We start from the raw sequence: 16,874 nt of genomic DNA, 5'->3' as shown, positions 1-16,874 counted from the left end.
CTCCAGTTCAGCAGTTAAAAAATACATATGTGTATATATAGAAAGCATATGATAGTGGTTCTTGTGACTGAACTTGTTACTGGAAAGAGGTCTGGAATCAGACCCCAGGAGAGGGTTCTTGGATCTTGCACAAGAAAGAACTTGCGGCGAGTCCATAAAGTGAAAGCAAGTTTATTAGAAAAGTAGAGGAATCAAGAATGGCTCCTCCATAGACGGAGCAGCCCCGAGGGCCACTGGTTGCCCATTTCTATGGTGATTTCTTGATGATATGCTAAACAAGGGGTGGATTATTCATGCCTCCCCTTTTAGACCATATAGGGTAACTTCCTGACATTGCCATGGCATTTGTAAACTGTCATGGTGCTGGTGGGAAGGTAGCAGTGAGGACCACTCGAGGTCACTCTCGTCGCCATCTTGGATTTGGTAAAATTTGGCCAACTTCTTTATGGCAAGCTGTTTCATCAGCAAGGTCTTTATGACTTGTATCTTGTGTCAACCTCCTATCTCATCCTGTGCCTTAGAATGCCTTGACCATCAGGGAATGCAGCCCAGCAGCATTCAGCCTCATTTTACCACACCCCTACTCAAGCTGGAGTTGCCCTGGTTCGAACACCTCCAACAAACTCAACTTAGGTCCACCGGCCCGGTGCAGTAAAGCCAAACACTGCCATCGGGATTGCAGTGTAAGGAAGTGAGGCGTTTATTCTGAGCTATTTAGAGGGCATCAAGCAACCTTCTTGATGCCTTAAGACCCAACCTCCTGGGTGGCCAGTAGGTGAGGGTTTTCAATGGCAAGAAGGCAAAGCCATAATACATGCAGGCTATACATTGCTTTGACCTAAAAAGCCAGGATACCTGGAAGCAGGGGCTTAATGTGGATTCAGAGGTTCTCTGATTTGTCATTGGTTAAGGAGGCAAAGCTTTGTCTGAACATTCGGGGTCAGCAGAAATGAATGTTAGTTCTGGCCATCGGTGTGACTTCCTCCAGCACCTCCCTGCACCCCCTTCTACCCCCCTCCCACTGCCACACGCCCCAGGGAAGGAATTTAGAACAAACATTTGTAATGAGAATTCAGGCCTCAGTTTCTCTTACCCAACGTCTGTGAGCCAGCAGGTGGCATTTTTTATTTGGTGGGGGTCTGGGTTCCTGAAAATCGACTCAGGGCCATATAGTAAGATGTCATCTTGGCTGGGCATGGTGGCTCACACCGGCAATCCCAGCACTTTGGGAGGCCAGGGCAGGCAGATTACCTGAGGTCAGGAGTTCCAGACCAGACTGGCCAACATGGGGAAGCCCTGTGTCTACTAAAAATACAAAAATGTTGGCGTGGTGGTGCACACCTGTAGTCCCAGCTACTTGGGAGGCTGATGCATGAGAATCGCTTGAACCCAGGAGGTGCTGGAGGTTGCAGTGAGCCAGGATTGCACCACTACACCGCAACCTGGGTGACAGAGCAAGACTCCATCTCAAAGAAGGATGTTACCTTTAGTCTTTACAAGAAACTAAACATCTTGAGGCTCTAACTTCCTTGGCTATTGTTCTACACTACAATCACCTTCTTGCTTATCAAGCTGCTCCATGTACTTCTCAAGGCCAGTGAGGTGCCTGGAATTTCCCTTGAAGGAACTCAAGGTTTTCCTTTATTTCCATGCTAGGGAGAGTGCCTGGCAGGCCCCTAAGAGGGGTGTCCTTGCTCCATCTCACTCTCTCCCAGGACGGCATGATTCACAGAGTAAAAAAAATTAAATAATATGACTAGGTTAGGACTGTAGGTTGCAACAGAAAGTGACAAGGAAGGCTGCTGCCCCAATGTGGAATCTTATTCCCGGTGGGCCTTGTTTGCGAGGGCTGGGTTCCAGTTTATCCCCATGGATAAGATGAAATCCATTCTGTTCTCTAATTCGTTATGAAGTCTCCGTTTCCAGCAGGACAGGAAATCAAACACAGCTGGAGTCTCCTCCTCCACACCCCAACATGAATATCCAGGGACTCCCTAATGCTCAAGCTCACCGGGGCTGCAGACGCCAGAGCTGAGCAGGCCACCCTAGTGCATGATCTGCTCCTCAGAACCCATGAACCCTCCACGGTCTCAGCATCCGAGCAGCCCAGCCTCTCCCCAGAAGGTCAACCAATTGGCCCTGTTCTTGACTTCCCAGTGACCGTATTATGCAGTTGCAGATTGAAGCTCTATTAGAGCAAACATTGGTAATGAGAATTCAGGCCTCCGTGTATGTCTGTAACACAACAGACAGTGTCTCCAGAGGTCGAAGTATTCTGTCATCAAAGAGGAAGGAATGATCATTCATCACAAGAAGCAAGACATCTTTGGTGCAAGGAAAACTCGAGGAAAATATCGCAGACCATGCAATGGGGCACTGGTGGATGGTGTGTGGTAAACCAGTCTTCCCAGAGTGGCGTGCACACGGATCCCTCAGGACACGGGTGACACACACGCTATGCTTCAGCAGGTCTGGCTGGGCCCAGGACACAGTGTTTCTCATCAGCTCCCCGGGGATGCCAAGGCCGCAGATCCATGGATCTCACTCTGCAGGACAGAGACTTGGTAATGGCTTCCCAGATTTGCTACAGTAAAATCCCAAAGACTGGGCAGCTTCAACAACCTTGATTCTCCCACAGTCCTGGAAGCTGGAAGTCTGAGATCAGGGTGTGGGCAGGGCCGGTTCCTCCTGAGTCCTCTGTCCTGGGCTTGTAGATGCCGTCTTCTCCCTGTGTCCCCATGTGGTCGTCCCTCTGTGTGTGTGTGTCTGTGTCCTCATCTGCTCTTCTTATGAGATATCTTACTCCATTGCAGGCTGCTATCACAGAATACCCTAGGCTGGGTGGCTTATAAACAACAGACTTTTCTTCTCCCACAGTCCTGGCGGCTGGAATTCTGAGATCAAGGCATGGGCAGAGCTGGTTCCTCCTGAGGCCTCTCTTCTTGACTTGTAGATTCCGTCTTCTCCCTGTGTCTTTACAGGGTCGTCCCTCTGTGTGTGTCTGTGTCCTTATCTCCTCTTTTTATAAGGACCCCAGTCCTATTGGATCAGGGCACAACCTCCTGAGCTCATTGTACCCTTCTCACCTCTTTGAAGACCACACCACCAAACACAGTCACGTTCTGAGGTCCTAGGGATTAGGCCTTCAATATATAAATTTTGGAGGCGCACAATTCAGCCCTTACAGAGGTAACTCATTCATTGGAATACCAATGTGTTTGTCCACTGTGGCTGCTGCCATAGCAAAGTTCCACAGACCAGGCTGTTTAAACCGTGGACATTGATTCTCCCACAGTCCTGGAGGCTGGAAGTCTGAGATGAAGGTGTGGGCAGGGCTGGTTCCTGCTGCGACCTCTCTCCTGGGCTTGTGGATGCCATCTTTTCTGTGAGTCCTCACAGGGTCATCCCTCTGTGCATGTCTGTGTCTTCATCTCTTCTTTTCATAAGGTCTGCAGTCCTGTTGGATCAGGGCCCAACCTAGTGACCTCATTTTGCCTGAATCACCTCTTTTTTTTTTTTTTTTTTTTTTTGAGACAGAGTCTCGCTCTGTCACTCAGGCTGGAGTGCAGTAGTGCGATCTCGGCTCACTGTAACCTCTGCCTCCCAGGTTCAAGCGATTCTCCTGCCTCAGCCTTCCAAGTAGCTGGGACTACAGGCACGCCCGGCTAATTTTTTTTTTTTTTTTTATATTTTTAGTAGAGATGGGGTTTCACCGTGTTAGCCAGGATGATCTCCATCTCCTGACCTCATGATCTGCCCGCCTCAGCCTCCCAAAGTGCTGGGATTACAGGCGTGAGCCACCGCACCTGGCCTGAATCACCTCTTTAAAGACCCTATCTCCGAACACAGTCACGATTGGAGGTCCTGCAGGTTAGGACTTCCATTTGTAAAATTGAGGAGGGTATAATTTGGCTCACAACAGATTTAAACCACGGAACATGGTCAATTAAACTGGGGATGCCACTGGACAGCCTGGTTCAGTGGAGATAACCAGGGTTTGGGAATCTGGAGAGACAGTTTCATCTCAGCAACATCACGCGCCTGGCCTATGCCCTCAATAACACTCTTCCTTAATTTTTTTTTTTTTCTGAGACAGAGTCTTGCTCTGTTGCCCAGGCTGGAGTGCAGTGGTACAATCTCGGCTCACTGCAGTGCAATAGTGCAATCTCAGCTCACTGCAACCTCTGCCTCCCGGGTTCAAGCAATTCTCTCACCTCAGCCTCCCGAGTAGCTGGGATTACAGGCACATGCCTCCATGCCTGGATCAGCCCAGAATCCAGCCACATGCAGATTCCAGATCAGCCCAGAATCTGGCCACATGCAGATTCTGAACCACTCCCAGAGGATGGGATTCACAGACTACAGCAGAGTTTCCCAGCCTCAGCACTGTGGCTGGACACATTGCTGACAGGTTTAAGTGCCTCTGGCCCCTGATCCATCGGGGGAATCCCCAGGAGCTTAGCAGTGTCTGGCAGAGCCCCACCTGCAGGCAGAACCCCACTTTTCTACCCCTTGTGTGCCAATGAGAAAGAGGAAAATGGCTGGAATGGGGGGGGGCCTCAAAGGAAGGATCAGTTGTTATCCAAGAAAGCGGAGACATTTCGTGGACTCTGCGTTTGTCTGGTAATTGGCTCCAGATGTCTTCACACTCAGGTGCCAAACAGCCACAGACTTTTCCTGCACAGCCCCTTCCTACTCCAAGAAAGAAACCATGGAATGCTGAGCTTCTGGGTTATATGTGCCATGGCTCTATGCCCTGTGGGGAAAAAATCCTACAAGTGCATTCTGACAGTAAGATCCGTTTAGAAATGCCCCAGACAACTATACCGTACCTCCTATGCTGTACGGGACAACTCTACCCCCAGACAACTCTACCCCCAGACAATTATACACCCAGACAACTACACCCCCAGACAACTACACCCCCAGACAACTACACCCCCAGACAACTATACCTCCAGACAACTATACCTCCAGACAACTATACCTCCAGACAACTCTACCTCCAGACAACTCTACCCCCAGACAACTCTACCCCCAGACAACTATACCCCCAGATAACTATACCCCCAGACAACTATACACCCAGACAACTACACCCCCAGACAACTACACCCCCAGACAACTACACCCCCAGACAACTACACCCCCAGACAACTATACCTCCAGACAACTATACCTCCAGACAACTATACCTCCAGACAACTCTACCCTCAGACAACTATACCCCCAGACAACTATACCTCCAGACAACTATACCCCCAGACAACTATACCCCCAGACAACTATACCCCCAGACAACTATACCCCCAGACAACTATACCCCCAGACAACTATACCCCCAGACAACTATACCCCCAGACAACTCTACCCTCAGACAACTATACCCTCAGACAACTATACCTCCAGACAACTATACCTCCAGACAACTATACCCCCAGACAACTATACCCCCAGACAACTATACCCCCAGACAACTATACCCCCAGATAACTATACCCCCAGACAACTATACCCCCAGACAACTATACCCCCTATAGCGTACAGGACAACTATACCTCCAGACAACTATACCTCCTGTAGCGTACAGGACAACTATACCTCCAGACAACTATACCTCCAGACAACTATACCTCCTACAGGGTACAGGAGCATGACATTTCCAACCTGTCCCCTTTCGCAGGGTTAGAAGTTACGACTAACAGCAGGTTCTCCACTACAGCACTAATGACACTTGGGGCTGCATAACTCTCTGTCATGGGTGCTGTCCTGTGCACTGTAAGGTGTTGAACAACATGCCTTGTCTCCACCCACCGGATGCGAGAACACCCATCCCAGTGCAACTACCAAAATTGTTTCCAGACATTGCCAAGTGTTACTTGAGGAACACAATTATCCCTGGGTAGCAGAAGAATGTCATAGATAGATGATGGACTGCTAGATAAATAGATAGATTGATAGAGGGATGGATGGATAGATAGATAGATAGATAGATAGATAGATAGATAGATAGATAGACAGACAGATGGATAGATAGATGATAGATAGATAGATAGATAGATAGATAGATAGATAGAGATGAGAGTTGGATAGAGAAGTAGGTAGAATGATAGATGATAGATAGATAGATGATTGATAGATGATAGATAGATAGATAGATAGATAGATAGACAGGCAGATAGATGACAGATGATAGATGACAGAAAATCATTGACAGGTTAGGTAGATGATAGGTGTATATAATAGAGACAGATAGGTTGATGGATAATCATAGACGATAGATAGATCTATAGATAGGCAGACAGACAGACAGGATCTGTCATGCTAAGGCAAGATTCCTCAACCTCAGTCCTAGTGACATATGAGGTTGGATCATTCTTTTCTGTGGGGCGTCCTGTGCACTGCAGGGTGTTGAGCAGCATCCCTGGGCTCCACCCACTAGATGCCAGAAGCATCCCTGCTATCAGTGTGGCAACTCAAAGCCTCAAGATATCGACAAGTGTCCCTGTGGATAAACATGATCCCTGGTTGAGAATGGCTGGATGGCAGCATCTGTATCTGGGGGTGTCACCTTGGGCCTGCATAGATTGAATGACACATCACCGAATTGGAGACCACAGAGCTGCCTCCCCACTGTGGCAGTGATCCATGAGACTCCACACAAAGGTAACCAAATGGTTGCACACAGAGTCATCATCTCTTAAAAGAAGCACATAGCTCCACTTGGGCATCACCTGGGGTACTTCTTAAAATGCAGGTCTCCCAGCTCCCAAATGCCTGACCCATGCCTACTGAATAAAGATCTCAGTGGGTGGGGACGGGGTGGTGCTTTTAATACCTCCTCCCTTCAAGGTGATGACCTGCACATCAAAGACAGAGAATCACTGCACTAAATGGCTGCATGCTCAAGGTGACAATGGCAGGGAAATGACCCATTTGTGGTTCCCTTTCCACACCTACAAATTTGCTAGATCAAAGGATAGTTGCAGGGAAGGAGGGGGCAGGGAGAGAGGGGGCACCAGAATGGAAGCAAGTCAAGAAAAATATAACTGAGACGTAGGATGAGGCTGGCGTGGTTTGGGGTTCTGTACGCTGGCATGGCATGGCTTCTCACCTTAGGCGATCATCGTAACTTTTTTTCCTTTTTTTTTTTTTTTTTCTGAGATGGAGTCTTACTCTGTCACCCAGGCTGGAGTGCAGTGCTATGATCTCAGCTCATTGCAACCTCTGCCTCCCAGGTTCAAGCACTTCTCCTGTCTCAGCCTCCTGAATAGTTGGGATTACAGACACCCCCCACCATGCCTGGCTAATTTTTGTATTTTTAGTAGAAACAGCGTTCTGCCATGTTGGCCAGGCTGGTCTCAAACTCCTGACCTCAAGTGATCTGCCCAACTCGGCCTCCCAAACTGCTGGGATTACAAACATTAGCCACTGTGCCCGGCCCACAACTTCCCCATATCCCAATTTTTAGAAGTAAACTAAACAGCCTGTGACAACCTAATGCAGCAAGCAATGAAAAATACTTGGAACAATCCTCACCTTTACTCAACAGAAGTACTCAGAAATATGATGTGCTACTGTTCAGAGCTCTGAGTGGTCTTTTTCATAAGTCTTTTTTAGTCTTTACATAGAAACACAGCTCTATACAAATGCACACACATTCAAGTCATGTTGATACGGACAGGAGGCAGGAAGATACTAGATAGAAGAGGGCAGTTCCCAAGCAAAGGCCCCGCCCTCAAGCCTGGAATCCTGTAGTCCTAAATGGAAACAGGCATTCCTATTTTTGTGCCCAAATGTTGCCTTTTGACCCACCATGCCCCCCTGTCCTGTACCCATATAAACCCCAAACCCCAGCCCCCATGTGCAGACAGACAGATGAGTAGAAACGCAGAGGAACCAAAGAGCAGCACAGCAGAGGAGAGAAGAGAAGGAACATCTGAACACTGAGAGGTGTTCAGCTGGGGATGGCTGGAGAAGAGATTAGCTGCAGGACAACTAGACTCCAGGGGAAGATCATCTCCCCACTCCGTCCCCTTTCCAGCTCCCCAACCATCCCACAGAGAGTCACCTTCATCTGGCAACAAACTCTTCCGCATTTACCATCCTGCAGCTGGTTCGTGTGACCTGATTCTTCCTGGATGCTGGACAAGAACCCGGGTACCAAGACGGCACTGAGCTGGCTAACGCTTAAGCCATGTGCGGACGGCAGAGCTAAAAGAGCACCGTAAAACGCCCACTGGGGCTTCGGGGATCACAGGCACCCACCCCTAGATGCTACCGTGGGGCCCAGAGCTCAAAAACACTCACACTAGCTGCTGCACCTGCCCGTCTGCAAGTTCTGCATCCCATAAGAGGTTTCAGTGTGTGGCGGTCAAACAGATGAAGCACACCCCTGTCGCACGTCCTGTGAGGGGGGTCAGGGAACTCTCAGGTTTCAAATCTGATAAAGGAATAATGTACAATAGACTTGGAAGAGACTGTATTAGCTGGTATATATCCTGGACATATATCCTTCCCTTTTAATTTATTTTTAATTGATGCATAACAGATGTACATAGCTTCAGGGTACATGCAATAATTTAATACATTTATATAATTTGTAAAGATCAAATCAGCCTACTTTGGATATCCATCCACCTTAAATATTTGTCTTTCCTTCATATTAGAACCATTCCAACTCTTCTATTTTGAAATCTACAATAGATTATTGTAAACTAAAGTCACCCTCCTGATTATCTAAACACTAGTGCTTATTTCTTCTATCAAACCCTATAATTTTCTTTTTTTCCCTCAATAAATGACATTTCATACACTGCCCTTTGGGGTTTCCACTTCTGGTTCTCAGCTTCTTCTCAGCTGTTAGAAGACCTGATTTTGTCTCGTGTTCTTTCATGCCCCCTGGATTGGACGGCAAATACTAATTAAATCAGTGGAAACGTGGGGCTGCTAAAATATCAACCTCTATTAGGAATATGGCCATATTGTTATTATCTTGTTTTGTATTGATAATTTAGTAATCATAATAATGATTTACAGTATATTAACCCTTAACAATATTCTGTCTTCTTTATTTTATTTTAAGTTCTGGGACACATGTGCAGGATGTGCAGGTTTGTTACATAGCTAAACATGTGCCATGGTGGTTTGCTGCACCCATCAACCCGCCACAGAGGCATTAGGCCCCACATGCATTAGCTATTGATCCTGAACAATAATCTGTTTTCTTAAGTACTTCGTAGCAATCATCGCACCAGCCTTGCAGAATGTTTTTGGGATCTTGGGAATGTGCTCCATTTCCAGCTGGTGATGGCTGGGGATCCTCTGTAATAGGGTCAGTAATTATTGTCAGTAATAGGGTCGTCTGTGCATTTAACTAATTTTTACCCAGGACATAGCCAGCTGCTGCATGCACATCATCTTATTTACACAGAAGGGCCCTGATCCAGACCTCACTTTCTTTCCAGTCCTTCCTGTAACCTCCCTAAGGGGCGCTACTTGTGTCAGAGGCACTGGAACCAGAGCGACTCCATCTTGAACAGGGGCTGGGCAATAGAAGGCTGAAACCTACTGGGCTGCATTCCCAGATGATTAAGGCATTCTGAGTCACAGGATGAGATTGAAGGTCTGCACAAGATACAGGTCATAAAGACCTAGCTGATGAAGCAGGCTGTAGTAAAGTAGCCAGCCAGAACCCACCAAAACCCAGATGGTGATGAGACTGACCTCTGGTTGCCCTCAGTGTTACACTCCCACCAGCACCATGACAATTACAAATGCCATGGCAATGTCAGGAACTCTGCATGGTCTAAAAAGGGGAGGCATGAATAATCCAAGCCTTGTTTAGCATATCATTAAGAAATAACCATAAAAATGGGCAACCAGTAGTTCTAAGAGCTGCTCTGTGGAGTAGCCATTCTTTTATTCCTTTACTTTCCTGATAAACTTGTTTTCACTTTACAGACTTGCCCTGAATTCTTTATCGAGCAAGATTCAAGAACCCTGTCTTGGGGTCTGGATCCGGACCCCTTTCCTGTAACACTTGGAGAAGGGATGATTCTGATTTTCAGAAGACAAGGCTTGGGATAGAGCAGGATGCTCACTGGAGTCTTCCCAGAGAGAGCTACAAGACAGCTCAGATTCTGCTGCCAGCTGCCCCCATTCAAATCCTCAGTGCCTCAGTTTACCCATATCTGTGATGATTAATACTGAATGTCAACTTGATTGGATTGAAGGATACAAAGTATTGATCCTGGGTGTGTCTGCGAGGGTGTTGCCAAAGGAGATTAACATTTGAGTCAGTGGACTGGAAGGGGCGGACCCACCCTCAATCTGGATGGGCACCATCTAATCAGCTGCCACTGTGGCTAGAATATAAGCAGGCAAAAAGTGTGAAAAGAGACACTGGACTAGTCTTCTGGCCTACATCTTTCTCCCATGGTGGATGCTGGAACATCAGACTCCAAGTTCTTCAGTTTTGGAACCTGGACTGGCTCTCCTTGCTCCTCAGCCTGCAGATGGCCTATTGTGGGACCTTGTGATCGTGTGAGTTAATACTTAATAAACTCCTCTCTCTATATATATTTGTATTGCATTAGTTCTGTCCCTCTAGAGAACCCTGACTAATACACCATCTGTAAAACGACATCAGGCATGACACTCCCGTCATAGGGCTGAGGGACAATCAACTAAGTTAATCCATGCCTAGTGCATAGGAAGTGCTGCTGTCATTCAAAGAATTTAGCACAGGACAGGGTGTGGTGGCTGATGCCTGTAATCTCAAGATTTGGGGAGGCCAAGGCAGGAGGATCGTTTGAGCTGAGACGTTCAAGTCTGCCTGGACAACATAGTGAGATCCTGTCTCTACAAAAAGTTTTAAAAACTAGTCAGGCACAGCTGCAAATGCCTGTAGTCCCAGCTACTCTGGAGGCTGAGGTGGGAGGTTTGTTCGAACCCCTGGGGTGAAGGCTGCAGGGAGCTATGACGGAACCACTGCACTCCAGTCTAGGTGACACAGTGGGTCCCTCCCTCAAAAAAATTAAAACACATTATAAAAAAGAAAACATTTTATGTCATAGGTGCATTTAATACAACTACCCTACCAAACGCCATAGCTTAGCCTTCCTGCCTCCAAAGTGCTCAGAACACTTTCATCAGCCAACGGATGGACAAATCATCTAGCACACAGTTGACTTTAAATGAGGTGTTGCATACCTCACATCATTTATTGAATATTGTACTGAAAGTGAAAAACAGAATGGCTGTGTGGGGCCAGGCACGGTGGCTCACACTTATAATCCCAGCACTTTGGGAGGCCGAGGCAGGTGGATCACCAGAGGTCAGGAGTTCAAGACCAGCCTGGCCAACATGGTGAAACCCAGTCTTTACTAAAAATACAAAAATTAGCTGGGTGTAGTGGCGGGAGCATATAATCCCAGCTACTTGAGATGCTGAGGCAGGAGAATTGCTTGAACATAGGAGGTGGAGGTTGCAGTGAGCTGAGATTGTGCCACTGCACTCCAGCCTGGGCAACAGAATGAAACAACACGACATCTCAAAAAAAAAAAAAAAAGAAAAGAAAAGAAAAGTTGTATGGGTACTCAAAGTACAGTTTTAGTTTGTACTGAATGCATCCTAATTTTGCACCATTGTAAAGTTGAAAAATCTTAAATTGAACCATCATGTCAAAACATGGTAAGTTGGGATCTGTCTGTATCCGCACTTGGTAGAAGTTGATTTGCCCAAGGGGATATGGTTAACCTTTGGCTCTTACTGTGAATGACATAAACTCCTAGAAGTATTTTTCTGGGGAGGTGGGTTTACTGTTGAACAACTCCCTGTAAACAGAAACTAGTGAATGCATGGCGGCATTGTCCACTTACTAGGTGAGATCTGAAGACAGCACAGAATAATAAAAAATTCTCACTGCAGATCCTAGACTATGTCCACCAGGATCTATCCATCCTGACACTGCCTCCGCCCATAAACAACCAACTCCAATCTCAATGACATCCAAGTCTTTAAACAGGATAAACAGAAAGTGCTGCCACAGGAACATCTGAATGATGTGTTTTAACTCCTAACAGAAATACCTCTCTCTCTTAAGATGCGCCCAGGTATTCCCTTCTCTGGAATCGCCACATTAAAATGACCAAAGAAACTTACTCAACCGTTGTTCAAATCCTATACAGTATGAGTTCATTGGAGTTTCTTAAAGAAGTCCTTGCACGGTACTAAAAAATCTAATCTTGGCATCTGGGACAGCCAGCCTCCAAGTTTATATTGAAGTTTTTGATGTGAACAATTCAGGTGGTTTTAATTTGCAAGAATGAACGACAGTGTTTAGGAAAAGGTTTAAAAATCTGAACAAATACAACCCTTCTGGCAAACAAATCTCTAGTAATCCGCCCCACAGGATGAAGTAGTTTCAACTCTATTTTTACTGTATGGAAATGGTCAGAACTAATTTTTAAAATCAGAAAGAAATGACTGACATTCCCCACACGCCCAGTCATGCTTGAATCATGGAGTTAAATAGGTCATTTTTTAAATGCTTGGGACACATGGATCAAAACAGGAAAAATATGGTGAATATCTAGATGGTATCAGCTAACGTCCTGCCTTTCTGGATCGAATTCCCAGATTCCAAATTGGAGCAGCCCGTCTTCTCCCTCCCCTCTCAGCCACCCATTGCTCTTAGTCTCCTTTCTAATCCCATTGGGCAAATTATCCCCATTCACTTCATAGCAACTCCTTTGGAAAGAGTTTCTTAAAGCAAGAGGAGAAAAATCCACGCCCAGGCAGATCTCCCTCAAAGCAAAACGCCTCTTACCTCGGGTGTGCATTAGAAAACACAGGAACGCAAGACAGGGAAGTCCCCACCAGCTCTCCATGGTTTGCTTCAGGATGCAAGACCCTCAGTGGACTCCCCACCCAAGCGGACTGTGAGATCCGGCCTCTCCACCCTCCTGTTGTTGACTTCTGGTCTCCCAGCTTGGAAGAAGGGAGGCGATGTCTTCAAGTGGAAAATATGAACCGAACTGCCAGAAACAAATGGGCTCCAAGCTCAGATCCCAAACTCCACAGCTGAAAACCTGTGGGACCAGTGTAGGCACGCTCAGTCATGTGTCGGAGCCAGCCTCCCAGGGCTGCCCCAACCAATCCGCAGCCGCACAGAGGATGGGGAAACTCGGGTGCTTCCCAAGCGCCAATGGGCACCTCAGGCTTCTGGAAGCCGGCACACTTGCTTGGCAACTCTGCTCGCTGCGGGTGTGGGAGCTGTAGCAAGTTCAAAGTCACCAACCCAGAAACCAGAGAAGACACTGGCCGCCTGTAATCTTCCTCTGCAGGACGTGACAGTACAGTGATACCCAGGGTGGGGTTAATGTTCACATCAGTGCAAAGACCTCAGTTGAAGTCTTGGCTTTTATACCTAACAAACTCAGTGACTTCCAAGAGGCATTTTTCATCCTCAGCTTTCAGTTGTCTCTGTAGGCGGCAGAACTAATATTTCAGCAGAGACGGTTGTTCAGGAAAAGCAGATGACATGTGGCTTTTTGTGTCTTTCATTTAAATCTGAGACATTTTATGTAACTACCAAAATTTACATCTTCTGTTTGAAATCTCCTTGGAGAAGAAATATGACTGGATAGCTCAGTTCAATGATTAATCCTGCTTTCACAATGGTTATAATTATATTTTTCCCTGCAGATCTGTGACTGTGTCTAATTTATCCATATACAACTTGTGGGTTAACCCTTACAATCTACCCACCATGAAGCAGTAGGTGAGAACTTAAAAAGTTAGCATTTGCAAACAGCTTTGAAGTCCTCTGGTAAATAGATTAACTGCAGGAGAAAGGGGAAAATCAGTCTTAGTTATGAGGGCAGCTTCTAAATTCCCAGAGAAGCAGGATTCATGTCAAACAGACCCAAAAGGAGAAATAAACCCTGGACTTTTCTGTCTGCAAATTTGAGCACCTGGAGTGTTAAGTCTGTTCATGTTGCTGATCTGGTGTTTGGGATTTGCCTTCTACGTAATATATTCCTCTTTTTTTTTTTTTTTTTTTTTTTGAGACAGAGTCTCACTCTGTTGCCCCGGCTGGAGTGCAGTGGTGTGATCTCAACTCACTACAACCTCTGCCTCTCAGGTTCAAGTGATTCTCCTGCCTCAGCCACCCGAGTAGCTGGGATTACAGGCACCCGACACCACGCCCGGCTAATTTCTGTATTTTTAGTAGATACAGGGTTTCACTGCATTGGCCAGGCTGGTCTTGAACTCTTGACCTCAAGTGATCCACCTGCCTCAGCTTCCCAAAGTGCTGGGATTACAGGTGTGAGCCACCACTCCTGGACTGCAACATCTTTATAAAGGTAAGTTACTTGGATGGATTAAGTTCCTGTGCACACAGGTGTGTGTGTGCACGTGTGTCTGTGTGTGTGTGCATGTGTGCGTGTGCATGTGTGTGCGTGTGCATGTGTGTGCATGTGTGTGCATGTGTGTGTGTGTGTGCATGTGTGTGTGTGTGTGCATATGGGGGAAATGCTCTAAGGCAGTTAGCTTGTGCAGTCCTAAGCTCTGAGTGGCAGAGTCCAGGGAGCGGTTGATGCGTTTAGAAAGATACTTCCTTCAAAGTCCCCTGACCCTAAAGAGGACTCACACCGTGACATCTGCTACAAAGTGGATGGACGTCAAAAACTGGATGCTGAGTTAGAGAAAACAGACACAGAAGAACGCATTGTGTAGGATTCCATTTCTCTGAAATGTCCAGAACAGGCAAATCTGCAGAGACAGAAAGCACATTGCCAGTTGCCAGGGGCTGGAAAGACGTGGGAATGGATATATTATGAGATGCATTTTGTCCCCTGCAAACTTCATATATTGAAACCGTACCTTCAGTACTTCAGAATATGACTTTCTTTGGAAATAAGATCTTTGCAGATGTATTACTTTGGTGCAAAAGTAATTGCAGTTTTCACCATTACTTTTTTTTTTTTTTTTTTTGAGACACAGCCTCACTCTGTCACCCAGGCTGGAATGCAGTGGCGTGATGCCAGCTCACTGCAACTTCTGCCTCCTGAGTTCAAGTGATTCTTCTGCCTCAGCCTCCTGAGTAGCTGGAATTACAGGCGTGCACCACCACACCCAGTTAATTTTTGCATTTTTAGTAGAGACGGGGTTTCACCATGTTGGCCAGGCTGGTCTCGAAATCCTGACCTTGTGATCCGCCCACCTCGGCCTCTCAAAGTGCTGAGATTACAGGTGTGAGCTAGCGTGCCCAGCCCCTCGCCATTACTTTTAAAGGTGAAAACCGCAATTACTTTTGCACCAACCTAATCATTAGTTAAGATGAGGTCATACTGGAACAGGATGGGCCCCAATGCAATATGATTGGTATTTTAAAAGACGAGAGAAATCTGGACACTGACATGCACACAGGGAGAAGGCCTTGGGAACATGAAGTGGGAGATTGGGGTGATGCACCTACAAGCCAAGGGATGTTGGCAGCAAACCACTGGATGCAACAGGAGGGGCATGGAATCCATTCTACCCCACAGTGTAGAAGAAATCAGCCCTGCTAGCTGGGCCTGGTGGCTCACGTCTGTAATCCCAGCACTTTGGGAGGCTGAGGTGAGCAGATCACTGGAGATTAGAAGTTCGAGACCAGCCTGGCCAACATGGTGAAACCCCATTTCTACTAAAAATACAAAAATTAGCTAGGCATGGTGGTGTGCGCCTGTAATCCCAGCTACTTGGAAAGCTGAGGCAGGAGAATCTCTTGAACCTGGGAGGCGGAGGTTGCAGTGAGCCAAGATTGTGCCACCACACTCCAGACTGGGCAACAGAAACAGAGTGAGACTTTGTCAGAAAGAAAGAGAGAGAGAGCGAGAGAGAGAGAGAAGAAAGAGAAAGAAGAAAGAAAGGAAGAAAGAAAGAAGAAGAGGAAGAAGAAGAAGAAAAAAGAAGGAAGGAAGGAAGGAAGGAAGGAAGGAAGGAAGGAAGGAAGGAAGGAAGGAAGGAAGGAAGGAAGGAAGGGGAAGGGGAAAGTAAGGAAGGGAAGAAAGAGAAAGAAAGGAAGAAGGGAAGGCAGGAAGGGAGGAAGGGAGGGAGGAATCCACCCTGTTTGTTCCTTGATTTCAGACCTCTATGCTCCAGAACTGTGACAGCTTAACTGTCTGTTTTTCAAGCCCCCTCCCCAGTTTGAAGCATGTTTTTATGACAGCCCCAGGAAGCCAATATAAAAAACAGCTGCTAATGGGATTTCTTTTGGGGGCAGTGAAAATATCTTGGAACTAGGTACAAGTAGTGGCCACACAACACTGTGAAAGCAGCAAGCAGCCTGAATTGTTCACTTTAAAATGGTGAATTCTCCTGTCATCCCAGCACTTTGGGAGGCTGAGGCGGGCGGATCACCTAAGGTCAGGAGTTCAAGACCAGCCTGGCCAACATGATGAAACCCATCTCTACTAAAAATACACAAATTAGCCAGATGTGGTGGTGACTGCCTGTAATCCCAACTACTTGGCAGGCTGAGGCATGAGAATTGCCTGAACCCGGGAAGCGGAGGTTGCAGCGAGACGAGATCACGCCAGCCTGGGCGACAGAGACTCCGCGTCAAAAAAAAAAAAAAAAAGGTTAATTCTATGATTTGTGAATTTCACCTTAATAAAAAAGTGTTTCCCAAAAGGTAGTGAGGAATTAGATTAAATGGCTAAATTCAGGAAATCCTCTCAGATGTAATGAAGGCGCAAAATAATTGCTACGATTTCCCCCATGCCTAACATGTGCCAGTGTTGTAAGTATTTTACATGCTTCTTAAGGCAGGAGTAGATAAGCTTTTCTGCAGAAGGTCAGAGAGTAAAGGCGTTTAACTT

At 46.7% G+C, this 16,874-nt stretch overlaps 1 protein-coding gene across 4 annotated transcripts in view; it reads right to left on the bottom strand.

Annotated features, from left to right (window-relative positions):
- The window catches only part of XG (Xg glycoprotein (Xg blood group)), a 61,791-nt gene extending 48,638 nt beyond the window's left edge, over positions 1 to 13,153 (bottom strand). For 3 of the 4 annotated variants that reach the window (XM_055267120.2, XM_055267119.2, XM_063635177.1), the window contains exon 1: positions 12,833 to 13,153. In XM_055267120.2, coding sequence (XP_055123095.1) covers positions 12,833 to 12,893 — 61 coding nt within the window. In that variant the 5' untranslated portion in view covers positions 12,894 to 13,153. The remainder of the gene's footprint in view (positions 1 to 12,832) is intronic. The other variant, XM_055267121.1, reaches the window with a different exon arrangement.
- Between the last annotated feature and the right edge of the window lie 3,721 nt (positions 13,154 to 16,874).

The sequence above is a fragment of the Symphalangus syndactylus genome, chromosome X (genome assembly GCF_028878055.3).
Source record: "Symphalangus syndactylus isolate Jambi chromosome X, NHGRI_mSymSyn1-v2.1_pri, whole genome shotgun sequence".
Taxonomy (NCBI): Eukaryota; Metazoa; Chordata; class Mammalia; order Primates; family Hylobatidae; genus Symphalangus; species Symphalangus syndactylus.
This window is presented reverse-complemented; position numbering and strand designations above follow the sequence as displayed.